This window comes from Rhinopithecus roxellana, chromosome 7 (assembly GCF_007565055.1).
Source record: "Rhinopithecus roxellana isolate Shanxi Qingling chromosome 7, ASM756505v1, whole genome shotgun sequence".
NCBI classification, from domain to species: domain Eukaryota; kingdom Metazoa; phylum Chordata; class Mammalia; order Primates; family Cercopithecidae; genus Rhinopithecus; species Rhinopithecus roxellana.
Genome location: NC_044555.1, coordinates 52,955,482 through 52,977,115, shown reverse-complemented (window position 1 = coordinate 52,977,115; position 21,634 = coordinate 52,955,482). Strand labels below are relative to the sequence as shown.

The 21,634-nt window shown below is 42.2% G+C and overlaps 1 protein-coding gene across 1 annotated transcript in view; it reads right to left on the bottom strand.

Annotated features, from left to right (window-relative positions):
• IGBP1 (immunoglobulin binding protein 1) overlaps positions 1-21,634 on the bottom strand; it is a 33,085-nt gene that overhangs the window by 3,469 nt on the left and 7,982 nt on the right. The window contains exons 4-6 of the mRNA XM_010384130.2: positions 16,367-16,562; positions 14,038-14,117; positions 12,557-12,669 (exon numbers count right to left, since the gene is read on the bottom strand). Of these exons, the coding sequence (XP_010382432.1) occupies positions 12,557-12,669; positions 14,038-14,117; positions 16,367-16,562 (389 nt within the window). The remainder of the gene's footprint in view (positions 1-12,556; positions 12,670-14,037; positions 14,118-16,366; positions 16,563-21,634) is intronic.

Below are 21,634 nucleotides of genomic sequence, written 5' to 3'. Positions count from 1 at the left end.
CCTGCCACCACGCCCGGCTACTTTTTGCATTTTTAGTAGAGACGGGGTTTCACCATGTTGGCCAGGCTGGTATTGAACTTCTGACCTCAAGTGATCCACCCACCTCAGCCTCCCAAAGTGCTGGAATTACGGGTGTGAGCCACTGTGCCCGGCCCACAATTATTGTTTTAAAAAACTATTTAAATCAACTTCTTCATTTTAGAAGTTTTCGATTTACAGAAAAATTGAGAAAATAATACTGAGTTCCCACATAACCACACCCAGTTTCTTATTATTAACCTCTTACATTAATACAGTTTCTGTCATACAACTAATGAACCAATACTAATACATTATTAACAACTAAAGTGCATACATTACTCAAATGTCCTTAGGTTTTACCTAATGTCCCTTTTCCGTTCCAGGATCCTATCCAGGACATCACAGTACATTTGTTGTCTGTCTCTTTAGTCTCCTCTAGGCTGTAACTCTTTCTCAGACTTTCCTTCATTCTGATGACCTGGACAGTTTTGAAGAGTACTTGTCAGGTAATTTGTACAATGTCCCTCAGTTTGGGTTGCCTATTTTTTACAGAATTAGACTAGGGTTATGGGTTTTGGAGGACAATACTACATATGCTATCAACCTGACTTCACACTGATAATAACCTCGATCACCTGACCAAAGTGGTATTTGTAGGTTTCCAACTAAAGTTACTTCTCCTCCCTCCTTCCACATTGCAGTCCCTGGAAGCAAGTCACTAAGCACAGCCCACACTTTGGGGTACACAGTCATGCTACACACCTCCTTGAAGCAGGAGTATCTACATAAAATTATTTGAAATTTTTCTCTAGGGCAGATTTATCTCTTCTCCCTCATTTATTTACTTATTCAATCACTTATTTCTATCACAATGGACTCGTGTGTATTCATTTTATTCCTTGTGTGATAATCCAATACTGTTAAATTTACCTTCCTGCCCAAGTTCTCCCAGTTTTGGGCTGTGAGGGTTCAGCTGGCTCTTGTGTTCCTTTAACACCCCAACAGTTTTTTGAGCTCTTGTTTTCTACTACAGAGAGCCCTGAGTTGATTTTTCAACTTGATGATGGTGTGAAAGTGATATGCATACAGTAAAAGCCATACTTCATATTTTGAGATATTCAGTATTGTAGTATAAAATAGGCTTTGTGTTAGATGATTTTGCCCAACTGTGGGCTAATGCAAGTGTTCTGAGCAGGTCGAAGGTAGGCTAGGCTAAGCTACGATGTTGGGTAGGTTAGGTGTAGCAAACACATTATCAACTTAACCATATTTTCAACTTACAATGGCTTTACCAGGATATAACCCCATTATATGTTGACTATCATCTGACTACGAGATGCTCCAGGTTCATCTTGTATATTCTCTGCCTCAGCCCTAGAATCAACTATTTCTCCAAGGAGCCATGGTTCATTTATTAGAGGATGGTATTAGAAACCAAGATTTGGGCGTTGGATGGACTTGTTGCTACTGTCAATTATCCTCTGTGAAACCAAATTGGCCAGTGGAAATATCTTCAAATTGGCTTTTGATATGACCCCAGTAGTCTTTGAAAGCTCCTTCCCTATCTTTTATGACAAGATGTTCCAAGCTTATTTTGTACATTTCCTGCCCCAGAATTGTAGTCAGTTATTTCTCTAAGATACCCTGATTTCTTAAAAGAAAGAATATTGGGAAGAGTATTTCTGTATCACGACTGGAGTTACTAGGTATCCTCATTGCTACTGGGCTGGTCCTTGTTTCTAAGCCTTTTCAGTGGATAGAGCAAAAGTAGGGTGTGTGTGTGTGTGTGTGTGTGTGTGTGTGTGTGTGTGTTTACTTTTAAATAAAATTTCTCATGCGTTCATATGGAGTACTACAGGGTTTAAAAAAAATCTAAATTCTTTGGAATTACATCTGTATTCTTTCACATTAAAAGTCCTAGTTCTCAAAGACAGGACGATAGAATTAGAATATCTAATAATTGCTCATTTATATTATCTCACATTATACATAGTCTTGCAATAATAACACTAACTTTGACACCCCACCAATATAATTACTGAGAACTATTAAAATTTTGCATGATTTCCCCATTTCTCCATTTTTAAAAATAGTTATCTACATTATCTGGGCACAAAGGCATTACATACTCCATCTCCCTTTTAATCCTCATTTCATCTTAATTCTACAAGTAACTGTACATTTAACGCTCACTACCTGTCCTTATGTCAATGTTTCTCAACACTTTGGCTGTCTGAAACTCATTCTCTAGCAAATTCATGGGATGGTGGAACAATATTTCTTGAATTCCTGCATGTTGATAAATATCTGTACTCTATACTTGAAAGTCAGTTTTACCATGTATAATGTTCCTTGGCTCACATTTTTTCTCTTTGAGTATCTTAAATATCTGTTACTCCATTTTCTTCTTTCTTCTGGCATAAAGTATAGATCTCAAAAAATCTGAGGGTAATTTTACCTAAGTTTCTTTCCTTTATAAATCACTTACTATTTTTACTGAGATGTCTGTGGCTTTTCTTTAAAATTCAGAAATTTTATTAGACTATGTCTTGTTGGTCATCCTGGGTTATTTCTCAGGTACACGGTGTGATTTTTCTTATCAAGTGACCGTGGTGCTCGAGCCCTCCAGGACTAGGAGCTTAGGCCCCGCGGAGAAGCTGGGCCTGGTTTGGGGGAGCAGTTGTGCCTCTTTGGTACCTGATCCAACTCAGTGCCTCAGCCCCAGGGAACTGGAGCTTTGGCCCAGGGAAGCAGCTGGGACCCTGGTGCTTTAGCCTGCATAGCACCGGGTCCCTGGACCCCCCAGGGAAACACAGCCTTGGATAATCTGTACACAATGCTCTCTGGGCCAAACAGCCATAGCACCCCCACCTCCCTGGATCTGGACCAGCCCTCCGGGGTCTGAGTCGCTGAGGTGTCCCACCTCCCTGGGGAGCAAAGCCAACATTGCACTGCATCCCACCCACTGGAGCCCAAGCCACAGCTATGCCCCACCATTCCTGGGGCTGTGCTGCCACTGCACCCGGCCTCATAGAGCTTCCAGGGTCCAGAGTCACCACTACACAGTATCTTCTTTCCTGGTGCCTGAATTGCCACTGTGCCCTGCTCCCTGGGGTCTGAGTGTCTGGAACACCCCTCCCTCCCCAGAGCCATGCCAGTACTATGCCCTGACCCCAGGAAAGGAATCACTGCTACATCCTTGCCCCTGGGCCCAAGCTACTGGGAAGTGCCTCAGAGTCATAGTCCTTGGCTTGGTGGGCGAGCGGCATCTACCTGTGCCTGAGACTGAACATGCACCCATGTCACCGGTGCTGCAGCAGTTCAAGAAGATACTGGACCCAGGACCAAGTTCCACAGCCACCCTGAGCACCTGTGCCTTGGAATACAGCACTGCTGTGGCTGCCTGTGGGTTGCGCCACACCCAGCACCAACAGAGATCCCCCCCACTCAACTTTTTTAATCCCAAGAAACTTTCCTTAATATTAACTTTTAGCATTTATCCTTTTTCCTTGCTTTGGCTTTCTTCTTCAGATAATTCTATTATCTATATGCCAGGTCTCCTTTACTATCTTTAGTATATGTCACTTTTCCTCAAACCCTGTTTATCTTTTTTCATTTTAAAATTTTCCTTCCTTTTACCATAGTAAGGCATTTTCTGTTGCATTCACTCATTTTTGTTTCCTTCTACTTTAGTCTATATTTCTGAAATGGTTCATGTTCCCCAAGTTGTCATATTTCTGAGTTTTTCTAATCCTGCTTTATATTGTCCTTCCATGTCCTATGTTATTTTCCGAATATCTTCCAACTCTTTTTTGAATACCATGTTTCAGATTTGTTCTGTTTTTTTTTTGAGCGTGTCTTTCTGTAGTGTTTCCAATTCTTTTCTAATAATTTTGTGTAGGGTTTGACTTTGATAATTTTCTGTTCCCTTTTTCTCAGCTTTGTGCTATATTTCACAATCCATAAAATCTACCCACCTAAAAGTATACAGTTCAGTTGTTTTTTGTTGTTGTTGTGGTTGTTTTTCTTTGAGACAAAGTCTTGCTCTGTTGCCAGGCTGGAGTGCAGTGGCGCAATCTCGACTCACGGCAACCTCTGCCTCCCGGGTTCAGGCTGATTCTCCTGCCTCAGCCTCCCGAGTAGCTGGGACTACAGGCACGCACCACCGTGACCGGCTAATTTTTTTTTTCTTCTTTTTTTTTTTTTTGTATTTTTAGTAGAGACGGGGTTTCACCATCTTGGCCAGGCTGGTCTCAAACTCCTGACCCGCCTCCCAAAGTGCTGGGATTATAGGTATGAGCCAACCCACCCAGCCCAGTTCAGTGTTTTATATTCAGAGTTGTGCAACCATCACCACAGTCTGCTGTTCATTTTATGTGAAATGTTTTCCTAAACTTGCAGAAAGAAGCACGGTTCAGAGTAGCTTTTCTAACTTCATAGAGGCTCCCTTTCCGCTGTTTTTATGTGCATTAAAGAAAGATGATTACTTGCTTGATTGGAGTTCCTGGTTCTGGTCCTCTCCCCTAATTTCATCTGGACCTTTTCTTTTTCTATTCCTGTCCTGCTTAATTTCAATTCTACTCTCAGCAATTTCTCCTCAGTGTGAGTCCCTGTCCTGGAAGGGAGACCTGGTGGATCAACTTCAAGAGTTCATTAAGGACTAGACTACTCTATCCCTTTCAGACTTTGACTCATACTCATTCCTCCCAGTTTCAACTGCAGTTCTTAAATGGGACTGCCATTCTTTCTAGGGAATATGCTGTTTTGGAGTTCTGTTTGTCAAGTTTTTCAGATGGCCTGTCAACTCCGGTTTTGTCCTGCACAGATGCCAATAACTGCTGGATCTTGTGGCTACGGGTAATTTGCCCTTACCTGTTTTTATTGTGACGTTCATGGGGATACACTGCCACCTATTTTCATTATAAATATTGTCCATGGGTATTTTTTCATATTCACTGAAGTATAACATACATGTAGAAAAATATACTAATATTTGTATAGCTCAGTGAACTCTCACATATTGAACACATCCATGTAATCAGTACCCAGATCAAGATACAAAATATTTCTAACTCCTCAGAAGACCCTGTAGGTCCAGTTCCATTCATGATCCCCAACTAAGGGTGAACACTTACTAACTTTCAACCAGCACACACAAGTATTACCTGTTTGTTGAAGTTTGTATGAATGGAATCATACAGTATATACTCCTTTGCATCTGGCTTTTTTCACTCATAATTAGGTTTATAAGATTCAGCTATATTTGTCACAGCTAACAAACTATAGTTTAACCTTATTGCTACATAGTTTTCCATTGTGTGAATATACCAAAATTTATTTCTTCGTTCTATTATTTATGGGCATTTGAGTGGTGTATTCAGTGTGGACTATTACAAATAATGCTGCCATGTTCAATCTTGCACAGGTCTTTTGTGGACATATGGTCTCACTCCTCTTAGGTATATACTGAGGAGGGAGACTGCCAGGTCATGGGAGTATACACATGTCCAATTTTTGTGCATTACTACCATGACCACGACCACCCCTAGTTTCCCTGCCTTTATTTCCTTTCATCTATTTACTTTGGGCTTGCTTTGTTCCCTAGGCCTGCCCCCCGCCCTTGTTAAGGTAAAACCTTAGGTAATTGATTTTATCTTCCTTTTTTCTAACAAGTGTTGAAAGTTACACATATTTCCATTTCAGCATTGCTCGAGTTGTATCCCATAAATTCTGATGCTGTACTTTCACTGTAATTCTGTTCAAAGTATTCTCTTTATTTTTAAATGGGCAAACATATATTTATGGTGTACAGCATGTTTTGAAGTATATATTATGGGATAGTTTAGCTAATTAAAAGATGCAGCATCTCATACATTGTTATTTTTGCAGTAAGAACACTTAACATAGCCGGGCGTGGTGGCTCAAGCCTGTAATCCCAGCACTTTGGGAGGCTGAGACGGGTGGATCACGAGGTCAGGAGATCGAGACCATCCTGGCTAACACGGTGAAACCCCGTCTCTACTAAAAATACAAAAAATGAGCCGGGCGAGGTGGCGGGCGCCTGTAGTCCCAGCTACTCCGGAGGCTGAGGCAGGAGAATGGCATAAACCCGGGAGGCGGAGCTTGCAGTGAGCTGAGATCCGGCCACTGCACTCCAGCCCGGGCGACAGAGCAAGACTCCGTCTCAAAAAAAAAAAAAAAAAAAAAAAAAAAGAACACTTAACATCTACTCTGTATTTTATTTTTATGTTTTTTGAGATGGAGTTTTGCTCTGTTGCCCAGGCTGGAGTGCAATGGCGTGATCTTGACTCACTGCAACCTCTGCCTCCTAGACTCAACCCATTCTCCTGCCTCAGCCTCCCGAATAGCTGGGATTACAGCCGCCACCACGCTCGGCTAATTTTTGTATTTTTAGTAGAGACAAGGTTTTACCATCTTGGCCAGGTTAGTCTTGAACTCCTAATCTCAGGTGATCCACCTGCCTCGGCCTCCCAAAGTGCTAGGATTACAGGCGTGAGCCACCACACCCGGCCATTAACGATAGTCACCATGCTGTATAACAGATCTCTTGAACTTATTCCCAGTTAGAAGTATTTTCTAATTTTCTTTCTAATTTCCTCTTGGACCTATAGGTTATTTAGAAGTGTATTGTTTAATTTTCAAATATTTGAGAATTTTCGAGGTATGTTATTGATTTCTAATTTAATTCCATTGTGGTCTGAGGACATATTCAGTGTGATTTCAATTTTTAAAAATTTATTGAGACTTATTTCATAGACTGGTATATGATCCACCTTGGTGAATGTTCCATGGGTATCTGAAAAGAAGGTGAAGGCATACCTCATTTTATTGTGCTTCACTCTACTGTGCTTTGCAGAGCCTTTTTAAAAAAATTTTTTTAAATTTTAAAATTTTTTTTACAAATTGAAGGTTTGTGGTAACCCTGCAGCAAGCAAGTCTATTGGTGCCCTTTTTCTAAGAGCATTTGCTCAGTTCGTGTCACTGTGTCACATTTTGGTAATTCTGTTTCTCAAACTTTTTCCTTATTTGTTATGGTGATCTGTGGTCTTTGGCATTACCAGTGTAATTGTTTTGGGGCACCACAAACCATGCCCACAGAAGACAGAGAACTTAATGGGTAAATGTGTATGTACTGACTGCTCCACTGACTGGCTGTCCCAACCCTGCCCCAGGCCTCTCTGTTCCTGGAGATGCAATATTGAAATTGGGCCAATGAATAACCCTACAGTGGCCTATAAGTATTCAAGTAAATAATTTGAAAATTATTAGGCACAAATGCATTTATGACTGCTGTGTCTCCCTGATAAATTGCCACTTTATCAGTAGGAAATGCCCTTTAAAAATATCTGATAATACATTTTCGTCTTGAAATCTACTTTATCTGATATTATACTATAGCTACTGCAGCTTTCTTATGCTTACTGTTAGCATGGTACAGGTTGAGTATCCCTTATCTGAAATGCATGGGACCAGAAGTATTTCAGATTTGTTTTTTATTTTAGAATATCTGCATCATATGCTTACTGGTTGGGCATCCCAAATCTGAAAATCTAAAATGCTCCAGTGAGCATTTCCTTTAAGCATCACATTAGCTTTAAGAAGTTTCGGATTTTGGAGCATTTCAGGTTTTTCATTTTCAGATTTAGGATGCTCAACCTATATATCTTTTTTTTTTTTTTTTTTTTTTTTTGAGATAGAGTCTCACTCTGTCACCCAAGCTGGAGTGCAGTGGTGTGATCTCAGCTCACTGCAACCTCAGCCTCCTGTGTTCAAGTGATTCTCCTGCCTCAGCCTCCTGAGTAGCTGGGATTATAGGCATGCGCACCACCACACCCGGCTAATTTTTGTATTTTTAGTAGAGACGGGGTTTCACCATGTTGGTCAGACTGGTCTTGAACTTCTGACCTCGTGATCCAAATGCCTTGGCCTCCCAAAGTGCTGGGATTACAGGCGTGAGCCACCTATGTAACTTTTTTGTTCTTTTTATTTGTAACTAATCTGTGTCTTCATATTTAAAATGTATCTCTTATAGACAGCATGTAGCTAGACCTGATAATCGATCCCTGACTTCTAATTTGAAGGTTTATTCCATTTACATTTGAGGTGCTCTGGATTTGGCCATTCTATCAGGTATGTAGTGGTATCTCAGTGTGGTTGAATTTTCATTGCCCTAATGCCATGATGTAGAGCATCTTCTCACATGCTTATCTGTGATCTGTGTATTTTCTTTGGTGAGGTATCGGTTAAGGTTTTTGGCCCACTTCTTAATCAGGCTGCTCCCTTTTTTTGAGACAGGGTCTTGCTCTGTCACCCAGGCTGGAGTGCAGTGGTGCGATGATAGCTCACTGCAGCCTCGACCTCACAGGCTCAAGTAATCCTCCCACCTCAGCCTCCTAAGTATCTGGGACTACAGGCATGAACCATCATGCTTGGCTAGTTTTTTAAAACTTTTTTTTTTTTTTTTTGTGGAGAGGGGGTCTTACCATGTTGCTCAAGCTGATCTTGAACTCCTGGGCTCAAGGGATCCTCCCACTTTGGCCACCTAAAGCATTGGGATTACAGGTGTGAGCCACCACACCTGGCCTAAAACTGCTCCTTTTCTTATTGTTGGGTTTTAAGAGTTCTTTGTATATTTTGGGTAAAATATACAAAGTCCTTCATCAGATATGTCTTTTGCAAGTATCTTCTCCCAGGTTGTGGCTTGTTTTCTCATTCTCTTGATAAATTATTTTTTAAGTGGTTGCTCTAAGAAATACAATGTTCATCTTTAACTTTCCAGCCTACTTAGAGTTAAAATTATGTGATGGGGGGGCCTCAAGGATGGTGCCCAACAATCCCAGCCTCTTGGTATTCATGCTTTTATGGAGTCCCCTCTCATACTGTTTATCAGGGTTGGTCTATATGACCAATAGAAGAGGGCAGAAATCATATTCCAACATTAGATTATAAAAGATGTTGAGCCTTTTGATTTGGGTCATTCTCAGATCATTCACTTTGGGGAACGAAAGCTGTTATGTTGTGAGCAATGCTCTGTGAGCCTCCTGCCCTCAGCTACATTGATGAGCTTGGCAGCGAATTCTCTAGTCCCATCCAAGCTTCCAGAAGACTGCAGCCCCAGCTGACAGCTTGACTGCAACCTCATGAATGTTTCTGAGCTAGGACCACCCAGTTGCTTCTGAATTCCTCACCCTCAGAAACTATATGATACAATAAACGCTGATTATTTTAAGCTGCTAAGTTTTAGAGTAATTTGTATACATGTATCAGTTCACATAAAACAGAAGAATCTCACAAACAAAATAGTTCCATTTACCCTGTCCTTTTTGCGATGGCTGTCATATATACTACACCTCATACGTTATAAACCTCACAAGACAGTAATTTTTGCTTTGAGAAGTCACGTATAGATTTTTAACACTGGGTTGAGGGAGATAGTCCTTTGTATTTACCCACATAATTACCATTTCTGATGCTCTTCACTACTTGAATATTTACATTTCTATCTGAATAGATACCATTCCCCTCAGCCTGAGGAATTTTCTTCAGCATTTCTCTAATGTCAATTTTCTGGTGAAGAATTCTTGTAGCTCTCATTTATCTGAAAATGTCTTAATTTCATCTTCATTTTATGGATATTTTTCACTGGGTATAAAATTATACATTGACAAGTTCCTCCCCCCACCACTTTGAAGATGTTCCACCATCTCCGGCTCCCACGGTTTTTAATGGAAATTCAGCAATAATTTATATCCTTGTTCTCCTATTTGTAATGTGTACTTTATCTTTGGATGATTTCAAAATTTCCTCTTTCTCTCTGGTGTTCTGCAGTTTGACTATAATGTGCCTATGTGTGATTTTCTTTGTATTTAAACTGCTTAGGGTTTGCTGACATTTCTGAATCTTGGGAAATCTTTAGCCATCATTTCTTCAAGTTTTTCTGTTCCCTTCTTTCTCCTCTCGTACTGGCATTCCAATTGCACATACATGAGACCTTTGTACATAATTCCGCAGGCTACTGACATACTGCTTACTTTTACCCATTCTTTTTTTCATATTGGATAATTTCTATTGATCTTCAAGTTAACTGACATGCTCTTCTGTCAGCAACAATCTGGTATTAAGCTCATCCAGTGACTTCACATTTTCAGATACTGTATTTTTCCATTCCAGAATTATGTGTATAGTTTCTATTTCTCTGCTGAGATTTCTTATCTCTTCATTAATTACAAACATCTTTTGCTCTCTGCCCTTGAGGATAAAAATAATAGCTGTTTTAAAGTCCCTGTCCGCTAATTCCAACATCTGAGTTATCTTGGGGTTGGTATCCATTGATTGCCTTTCCTTTTGAGTTATGAGTCACATTTTCCCGTTTGTTTTTTTCATGTCTAATAGCTTAGAATTGAATTCTGGACGTGATAAATGATATATTGTAGAGATTCTGAATTCTGTTTCATTCCTCTAAAGAGTACTGATTTTTCATTTTAGCAGGCAATTAACTTGTCTAAAACCAAAATGCCAAATTCTACCTCCCTTGCATTGGGCAACAGCTGAATTCTCCATTCAGTTATTTTAGCCTTAGTTGAGGTGCTTAGAGTCCATTCTGTGCATGCATAGTCAGCCAGAGATTTCAGTAGGGTCTATATACAGAAAAAGGGCGTCTTCTCTGTGGTTCTCTCTTTTCTGAGATATCTTCCTTCATTTTTCAGTTGCTAGTCACTGTGATCTCAGTTCTCTCATTCCTCAAACAGTACTACTGCAAGTTCCTAACCAAGTTTGAGTTACCCCACATCATAGTAACTGCAGTTTGCCCCCAGGTGAAAAGCTAATCCTTTCAAATTACCACTCTTCTCTTTTTGGTGCTATAGTAGAAACAGAACTGAATCTGGGAATTTGAAGGTCTGATTTTAAATCCTAGTCAGGCCACTTTAAGTCAGTTCTCAGTGACTACTTCCTCATTTTATTTATTTGAGACAGGGTCTCACTCTATCACCCAGGCTCGAGTGCAGTGGCATGATCTTGGCTCACTACAACCTCTGCCTCCTGGGCTCATGTGATCCTCCCACCTCAGCCACCTGAGCAGATGGGACTACAGATACATGCCGCTACGCTCGGTTGGTTTTTGTATTTTTGGTAGAGATGGGGTTTCGCCATATTGCTCAGGCTGGTCTTGAACTCCTGAGCTCAAGCAATCCGCCTGCCTCAGCCTCCCAAAGTGTTGGGACTAAAGGCGTGAGCCACTGCGCCCAGCGCATCTTATTTATTTTTATTTTTTTTCTTTTTGTTTTCACCTATTTGTCCCAGAGCACTTTCTCATCTTAAAATGAGAAGAAGAATGTCTGCTTCATAAAGTTGTTAAGAGGATCAAATGAAGCTGAGCGTGGTGACTGATGCCTATAATCCCAGTGCTTTGGGAGGCTGAGGCAGGAGGATTGCCTGAGCCCAGGAGTTTGAGACTAGCCTGGAAAACACAGTGAGACCCTGTCTCTATTTCTCCTTTTTAAAAAAGGATCAAATGGGGTAATATATGAGATAAGGAAACTGAAGCTCAGAGGGACTAGGATATTCCATCTATTAAGTGACAGGAGGGCCAGACACGGTGGCTCATGCCTGTAATCCCAGCACTTCGGGAGGCCGAGGCGGGTAGATCACCTGAGGTTAGGACATCGAGACCAGCCTGACAACATGATGAAACCCCATCTCTACTAAAAATACAAAAAGTAGCCAGGCATGGTGGCAGGTGCCTGTAATCCCAGCTACTCGAGAGGCTGAGGCAGGAGAATTGCTTGAACCCAGGAGGCGGAGGTTGCAGTGAGCCAAGATCGCGCCATTGCAGTCCAGCCTGGGGGACAAGAGTGAGACTTCGTCTCAAAAAAAAGTGACAGGAATCGGACTGTTCATCCCAGGTCTGTCCATACTTTTTCTGTTATACCCTATTGCTTCCACCTTTTTGATGGCCACCCTCTCCATCTTGCCCTTCCAAAGACAATTCCAAGTACCCACTATGACCCAATTACCAAGTTGGGCACTAAAGGTACAGTAAGCCAAAGTCCCTGCCCTCAAGGAGTTCCAAGTATCATTTCCTCCTTGTAAGTGCTGACTCTCCTTCAGCTTACACCTGCTTTTGGTGACCTTCCAGTACCTTCAGGTAGTTGTTTTTAAAAATATTTTGTTCAGTTTGTAATTGTTATCCTGTATGAAGGGCTGGCCTGATACAGCCTACTCTGCCATTACCAGATGTGGAACTGCTATCCATAGACTGAGTTTTCTACACAGCTTGCTCTGTTTTTATGTCATGACATTTGGAGAGATTTACAAACTATGCTACCACTGTCCCCATCCTCCCATAATCATTTGCTATTTAATAATAAACATAATACTGCCTAGAATCTTTCTATTACTCAGAATCTTTGTCCCCACTATTTCTGCTCCTAAAGGGCAACTATACTTGGTGAGAACTTAATTGCCAGGGAGAAAAGACCAGTGGTACAACTATTTCCCTCCTACCCCGCCATACCTGGTGTTGCCTTGGCTATTCCCTGATCCGGTAATGCTCCGTATTTCCGATGTTGCTCATACCAGTCACTCACCGTCATAGTTGCCAGACTTGGATAACCAGCTCCAAATACTCTGCAAAAATTACACTGCATTTAGAAAATGAAAAAAAAAAAAAAAAAACTACTACTAAAAAGTCTCTTTAACAACAAAGTCTGTGTCCGTTTCAGCCTTGTTCCCTACCCAGTCAACTTCTGAGGAGTTGTGCAAACTCACGGGAGGATATGTAAAAAGAGGCATCCAGAAAGGGGCATTAAAGTCCAGAGCTTTCATGAGAAGATAAATAGCCCAGGATCATCTCCCATTAAGCAATCCCAGAGGCCAATGCTCCACAAAGCAGTGAAGACACCGTGGAACGGGTATTCACAGTTGGTGACTCTGAAAGGTACAGAAAACAAGGAGACTCTCATGCCACCCTAGAGAAAAGTATCTCAAGAACTCAGAATTAAATCATAGGGAGGCAAATATGTCCTTTTGAGAATTGCAGCTGAAGGCAGGAAGAGTGCGAATAATGTTAAAAAACAACAACAACAAAAAACCTTTAAAGTATACAATTCTCTTTCAATTATTTTCCTTTTTTCTGTTTTGTTTGTTCACATGTGCGCTTTTTTTTTTTTTTTTAGATGGAGTCTCACTCTGTCGACCAGGCTGGAGTGTAGCGGGGTGAGCTCAGCTCATTGCAGCCTCCACCTCCTGGGTTCATGCGATTCTCCTGCCTCAGCCTCCTGAGTAGCTGGGATTACAGGTGCCCGCCAACATGCCTGGCTCATTTTTCTATTTTTAGTAGACGGGGCTTTGCCATGTTGGCCAGGCTGGTCTTGAACTCCTGACCTCAGGTGACCCGCCTGCCTCGGCCTCCCAAAGGGCTGGGATTACAGGCGTGAGCCACCATGCCTGGCCCATGTGTGCCTATTTTTAAGCTTGAGTTTGTGAAGGAAGTGTCTGAGGAAGACAGACATGGTAAAAGTTTCAGGAGAGATAATATCCCTTTGATAAAAGAACACCTTCCATAGGTGAGATCATGACTTTTCTTTTTCTTTTCTTTTTTTTTTTTTTTGAGACGGCGTTTCACTCTTGTTGCCTAGGCTAGAGGGCAGTGGCATGATCTCGGCACACTGCAACCTCTGCCTCCCAGGTTCAATCGACTCTCCTGCCTCGGCCTCCCTAGTAGCTGGGATTACAGCCATGTGCCACCACGCCCAACTAATTTTGTATTTTTAGTAGAGACGGGGTTTCTCCATGTTGGTCAGGCTAGTTTCAAACTCCCGATCTCAGGTGATCCACCCACCTCGGCCTCCCAAAGTGCTAGGATTACAGGCGTGAGACACTGTGCCGAGATCATGACTTTTCAACACCACTCAGTCTGTGGGTCACTCATGAATTGCCACATTGAACCACATAGGCAGAGGGCTGCAAAGCAAACCCCTTTCTAGTACTACCTACTTGGCTTGGGCCGTGTTCCGAGTGAGAATAAAGGGTTTCACTGGAGGCCTCTCTTGGCGAGATGAGTTAGAAGTTGATGCCTAAAAAGGAAATTAATTATGAGAGGTGAATTTGCCATTTTACCCAACCTACCATATGGGCTCTCAAGTCTTCAGGTGCTTGAAAAGCTCTGGATTCAAAATTCACTTTCTATTTATCAGTCTCTAAGTTACAGTAGCAGAACACTAATGGTGGAGGTTCCTTAGCTCTCCTGAGGGGGCCTGAGTACCTTGCAAAAAAGAAAGTTCTCCCAGGAATCATGTCACTAGAAGTAAAAAAAATTACTTGGCTTTAAAATACCCTGTCCAAAGAAGAAGATTCCAAAATCCTCTTCCATGTTCCATCTAAATCCCTTGAGGTGAACTTGAAGCCCCTTTCCTCAGCCTGGCCTTCAGTTAAAAAGTTGAATCACTACAACTCTTCTTTTTTTTTTTTTTTTTGAGACGGAGTCTCGCTCTGTCGCCCAGGCTGGAGTGCAGTGGCCAGATCTCAGCTCACTACAAGCTCCGCCTCCCGGGTTTACGCCATTCTCCTGCCTCAACCTCCCGAGTAGCTGGGACTACAGGCGCCCGCCACCTCGCCGGGCTAGTTTTTTGTATTTTTTAGTAGAGACAGGGTTTCACCGTGTTAGCCAGGATGGTCTCGATCTCCTGACCTCGTGATCCGCCCGTCTCGGCCTCCCAAAGTGCTGGGATTACAGGCTTGAGCCACCGCGCCCAGCCTACAACTCTTCTTCTAAAACCTCTTCCAATGTAATTATGCACTTAACTGGCAAGAACTACTACGGCACTTTAGAAGTCAATGTTCCTAAATGAAAGGGACAAGGAATAGTTAGTAGTTTCCATATAGAGGTATGTAGAAAAGTTTCAAGGAACCTTGGCTTTCCAGGGCATGCTGAAACAAAGGCTGAAACAAAGGATGGTTAAAGAAAAGGTGCTCACTTAGTTCTAGCTTGATCACTTTCAGAACCAATTCCAATACCACATGAGAGGACATTAAAACAACACGACAATTACAACAAACAAACAAATGAACAAGAAAAAACAAAAAACCCACACACAAAGAAAGGGACAGGGCAGGACCCAGAAAAGTCCAGCCTCAAAATGTTGAAAAGCACTCATCTAGACATGCTCAAGGGGCCTTATGACCTTAGAATACTAATTGTTCATTCTTTGATCTCTTAACATGAAGAACTAGGTTGATGTTATCCTGAGGCAAGAGCTCCTGGGCTAATTAGTACGAATCAAATTAGGAAGAGGTTTCTCTGAGGACTTAAATAAATGGCTGTGACTTGCTGATAAATTCAACCCAATTCATGTTGTGTCCTGAACCAAAGAACAAGTGGCAGCAGAGCCTATTCTTTTGAAGCGGCAGCTCCAAAACAGGGTTATGATGTTCAAAGACAGCCAAAGCTGTTCGCCAGGTTTCTTTACCAGTTTACTGGACACTCTGTGCATGGAAATGTCCTTGCTTTGCCTCCTACATGGGTAATCTAAAGGTGTGAGAGTGCATCATTGTGGCAAGGTTAAATTCTAATTCCTCCTCCAACCTAAGCATATCCCCCTGGTCTTTTGTTTCAGATTCTTCCTACTCTTTTCTCCCTCTCCTCCAGTTCTACCTTTCTTCTCCATTCCTATCCTCTTTCTCTCTTCCCCTTTATTATAGTCAGCACATTTTTTTTCTTTTTTTCCAGATGGAGTCTCATTCTGTCACCCAGGCTGGAGTGCAGTGGCATGATCTCAGCTCACCGCAACCTCTGCCTCCCAGGTTCAAGCAATTCTCCTGCCTCAGCCTCCTGAGTAACTGGAATCACAGACACGCACCACCACACCCAGCTAATTTTTGTGTTTTTAGTAGAGAGGGGGTTTTGCCATATTGGCCAGGCTGGTCTCAAACTCCAGGCCTCAAGTGATCTGCCCGCCTTGGCATTCCAAAGTGCTGGGATTATAGGCATGAGCCACCATAGTGGCCAGCTAGCACAGATTTTAAAAGGTTTAACAACCTATGCCTTCCTTCAGCAGCCACAGCTTTCCACAATCAAAACCAATTTTTATTTCAGAGACTTTTCTGTCCCCCATGGTATACCACAACATTACAAATAAGTGTGTTACAGATTAAAAAGCACTGGGGACCACAGTAAATTAAAGAGAAAGTTACTCTAGTGACCCTTTGGCCTTTCTATACTCATCTTGATAAAAACAGTGATTTTATGGAGACTTAACAGGATCTTAATTTGATCTCCTGTAAAATACTCAAATCTCTGGCAGTAGCTTTCTTTGGCTAGGCTTACCTCTCTTGAAGAGTCTCTTTCTCTCAGGATCTTTATTTCCTGGTCAATGCTCTCAATCTCTTCTAAGCTGATATCAATCCACCTCTGAAGGTGAAGATGATAATATTCACGAACACGCTCATCATCTGCTTGACCACTTTCCACAGCAGATTTCATTGCAGACAACCTATGCTCCAACTCCTTCTTCTGCTTGTATCTGTTCCACAGAAAAGCATTACCCATGAACTTACAAATAAAGAGGTATTCCTTCAAAAGAAGGCCTCAATAAGATTTCATCTTTGCAAATGACAGGGTAGTAAGCATGCCAATTTCCACCTTGGCAGGAATATAGATTCTATACCCCAGAGTTTGCCACCAGGCAGTTCCCTCAGACGACAAGGACCGAGCAGGGGCTGAGGAGTACATTCTGAAGCCAAAAACATACAGAAGTAACCGGATCTCAGCAAGTCTTTTAGGGACGACGAGTACCGTAGTCATTTGATTATACTGACCTTTACTAGGGTGGGTGCTTAGAATCGCAACATAGTGCTTCCTATGATGCTTCTATTTTGGGAATTACACCTTCAAAGAATCGTAGAATCTTAGAGGTCATTTACCTGCCACTGATGCAGGAATGCCTTGTGAAACAGCCTAAAAATGGTCAACTCTTTTTTTCTTCTGGGCAAAATGTTCCCAGCTCTTCTGGCTTATCTTTATATCATCTGAAGACTCGTAACCACCCTGGCTACCTTTCTTTTTCAGGATGCATTCTAGTATGTCATCCGACAAATATCTACTGAGTACCTATTGTGTGACAGGCACCATTCTCAGTGCTGGAGACACAGCAGTGTGTAAAAGAAAAGTCCTTGGTCTCATGAAGCATTCATTCTAGTGGGAGTAGACAAAAAGAAATAGATGAGTTAGGTTGTGATAAGTGCTATGAAAGAGCAAAAATTAAGGTCAAGTGCATAGGGTGATGGTGGAAAAGTAGTGGTGCTATTATACACAAGGTAGTCAGAAGAGACCTCTCTGAAAAGGTGACAGTGAACAAAGACTTCAGGAAAGTAACTATGCCAATATCTGGAAGACTATGCTAAGGAAGACGAGCAAATACAAGGGCCATGAGGTGGGAAGTGTGCGTGGCCTGACACGGCTGAGAAATATCAAGGTGGCCAGTGTGGCTGAGGTCAAGAAGAGTGATAGAAAATGAAGTCAGACATAGCCAGGGCCATAATGTGTAGAACCTGGTAGGTCGCAATAACCAAAATATCAAATATCATGATATTTTGAATGGGAAAGCCATTGGAGGCTTTTGAATACATGACATGAATAGAGTGACATTAAAAGACTTTTTAAAATATGGGCCACTCTGGCTGTTGTGTGGAGTATAGGCTGTGGGAGCTATGAGGCAAGGATGTAAGCAGGGAAAGCAATTAAGAGGATACTGCCACAATCCAAGTGAGAGATGGTGACCTGAAACAGGAAGGTAGTGATGGAGATAGTGGGATGCGGGTATATTTAAAATATAAAATAGATAGGATATGTTGATTTATTGGATTTAAGAGCCTGAAGGAAAGAGAGAAGTCAAGGAAAAACATCAAGATTTCCAAGAGACATATCTTGAAATATCTCTGCTTGAAATCCCACTTTAGACTCTCCAGAATCAGATGTTCCTCTGTAGGTCTTCACCCAAATCAGGGTGTCTTAAGCTGAAGTCCACAGAGAGTTCAGTGTGGTGGGGGTGGTCCTTGAACTCCCTCAAATTTTATACAGAACTCTACCTATATGCTTTCTCTTTTTTTGGCTGAGAAATTTTTATAGATTTTATCAAATTATCAAAGGGGCAAGGGGTCCATGACCCATGAAAAGTCAAGAACCGGCCGGGTACAGTGGCTCAGCTCTGTAATCCCAGGACTCTGGGAGGCTGAGGGGGGTGCATCATGAGGTCAGGAGATCGAGGCCACCCTGGCCAACATGGTGAAACCCCATCTCTACTAAAAATACAAAAATTAGCTGGGCGTGGTGGCGTGCGCCTGTAATTCCAGCTACTTGGGAGGCTGAGGCAGGAAAACCGCTTGAACCAGGGAGTGGGAGGTTGCAGTGAGCCAAGATCGTGTCGCGGCACTCCAGCCTGACGTCAGAGTGAGACTTCATCTCAAAAAAAAAAAAAAAAAAAAAAAAGAAAAAAAAAAGTCAAGAACCACTGTTCAGAAAAGGCTATTTAAAAAATTTTTAGGCTCTTCTGTTCCTTTTACTTAACAATTGGACATTTACTATAATGTTACAAATAACTGACACATCATCATCCTAGGAAGCTTTTTGAGTAAAACACTACAAAGAAATACAATTCCTAGTTCATGAATGCTATCAGAGATACTACTTGAGAATGTTTAACTCCAGTCTCACTCCTATCCCCAACTCTCTTTCCTGGATGTACCTGTCACAGGAAAAAAATAACATAAGGACCTTAGGATGATATAATTCAGGGTAAATTCGGGGTTAGTCTAGTAATCCTCTGAATAAAGTTCTTTTGTTTCTTTTCCCATTCTCTGCATACTTAAGGCCTAACTACTGTACTCTGCTCCTTCCTTTTCTTCTATTTCCTAGCTTCTATGACTTTGCTCATCACCTTTTTTTGTTTTTTGAGACAGAGTCTTGCTCTGTCACCCAGGCTGGAGTGCAGTGGTGCAATTTTGGCTCACTGCAACCTCCACCTCCCGGGTTCAAGTGATTCTCCTGCCTCAGCCTCCCAAGTAGCTGGGATTATAGGTGTGCACCACCACACCCAGCTAATTTTTGTATTTTTAGTAGAGACGGCGTTTTGCCATGTTGGCCAGGCTGGTCTCAAACTCCTGACGTCAGGTCATCTGCCTGCCTCAGCCTCTCAAAGTGTATTCCAGGTGTGAGCCACCGCACCCAGCCTGCTCGTCATCTTTTAAACTTCTAACTCAACACTTGTTCATTTGGGCCAGTGTTTTTTAAACTATTTTGTCTTAGTAAAAGAACCTTTTCTTCTAATGAGAGATGCCATGGAACTCCCATAAGTAATAAACAAGTAAAATTTACCTTGGTTAAATCAGGAGGGCTGCCAACACTCCCCCCTACCCCGAGGCACTGCAGTGAAATTTTGGGGCTCCAAGGACCAGATGGAAAACCAGTCTTAGACCTTCATCACTGTTAGATTCCCCATGGTGGGCCATTACATGGAAATACTCCCTATTGCCCTACAATCCCCTATCCTTGTAACCCTTCTAACTCTGGGCAACTTCCATTCCCTTTCTCTGTTCCCAAGCTGTTGAAGAGAGTTAAGGAATTAGAAACTTGTATCAAATGGTTCAGCTACAAACCATTATTGTCAAACTCTGGCTGAGTGGTCACCCTTGCTCAGCCATCCTTTTATTCATGTTTTGTGAAGACTATTATCACCATCACACTCACCAGATGGCCAGCCAATGTAGAATTCAATTTCCCTCTTCACCATAAAATCTCTAACTGGCCAGGCGCGGTGGCTCACACCTGTAATCCCAGCACTTTGGGAGGCTGAGGCAGGCGGATCTCCTGAGGTCAGGAGTTTGAGACCGGCCTGACCAACATGGAAAAACCCCGTCTCTACCAAAAGTACAAAATTAACTGGGCAGAGAGGTACACGCCTGTAATCCCAGCTACTCGGGAGGCTGAGGCAGAATTGCTTGAACCTAGGAGGTGGAGGTTGCAGTGAGCTGAGATCATGCCACTGCACTCCAGCCTGGGCAACAGAGCAAAACTCTGTCTCAAAAAAAAAAAAAAAAAAAAAAAAAAAAAAAAAAAATATATATATATATATATATATATATATATATATATATATAAACTTCTCTCTTCCTCTTTTACTCTTGTCTTTAAGGAGCTGATTCTGTCTCTACCAAGGCATTTCCAAGGTAATGTCTTTTTTTTTTTTGTTTTGCTTTGGTCCCACTTGGTTGTCCAGGCTGGAGTGCAGTGGTGTGATGACAGCTCATTTCGACCTCGAGCTCCTGGGCTCAAGTGATCCTCTCACCTCAGCCTCCCGAGTAGCTAAGACAGGTGCACACCACCATGCCCAGCTAATTTTTAATTTTTTTGTAGTGAGACAGGGTCTCACTACATTGCCCAGGCTGATCTCGAACTCCTGCCTCAAATGATCCTCCTGCCTCAGCCTCCCAAAGTGCTGCAATTAAAGGCACAAGCTACTATGCCCGATCAAAGGTAATGTCTTTACCACTCCACTTTTGTTACCAATCTAGTACCCCACACACATTCTTCCAGGCCTCACTCTATTTATTGATCATCCTCCTTGTCGTTAGCAGCTAGTTTTCACTCTACTGGCGCCTTTCCCCTGTCTTAGAAACACTTTCCCTCAACTCATTTTTCTACCCTTTTAAATGATCGCTCTTCTCTTTATTTTTGAGACAGGGTCTCTACTCTGTCACCCAGGCTGGAGTACAGTGCTGTGATCACAGCTTACTGCAGCCTCAATCTCTTGGGCTCAAGTCATCCTCCAACCTCAGCCTCCTAAGTGGCTGGGACTACAGGCATGTACCACCACCCAGCTAATTTTTGTATTTCTTGTAGAGACAGGGTTTTGCCATGTTGCCCAGGCTGGTCTTGAACTCCCAGACTCAAACAATCTGCCCGCCTTGGCCTCCCAAAGTGTTGGGATTACAGGAATGAGCCACCACACCTGGCCTACTCTTCTCTTTTCCATGCTACAGTGGGAACGTTACTGAACTGGGAATTTGAACACCTGAGTTTAAATCCTAACCTAGCCACTTACTAGCTATGTAACTTTGGGCAATTCAATTCTCAGAGCGCTCGCTCCCCCTGATTTTTTTAAATCTCTAAAATGGGGACAAGAATGTCTATTTCATGGGGTTGTTACAAGGATCAAATGGAAAAACACAAATCAAAGTGCTTTGTAAGCAGCAATACACTGTTAGCTGATAAAGAAATTGAGGCTGGGGGGGGGTTGCTAAATGATGTCACATCTATTAAGTGGTAGAAATTGGATTAGTTACCCCAGGTCTGACTCCTAAGTCTAGGCTTTTTCTGCTACGGCATTTTGCTTCCATCTTTTTATGACCACTCTGTCTCTCCCAAAGACACCTCCAAGTACCTACTATGATCCAATTACTGGGTTGGGCACCAAGGGATGCAATTATATACAATGATATAATTAGGATACTGAGATACAATTAATCAAAGTCTCTCACCTTGAGGAGTTTCAAGTCTAGAGACTGACAGATAGTTATACTGTGATAAGTAACATGAACT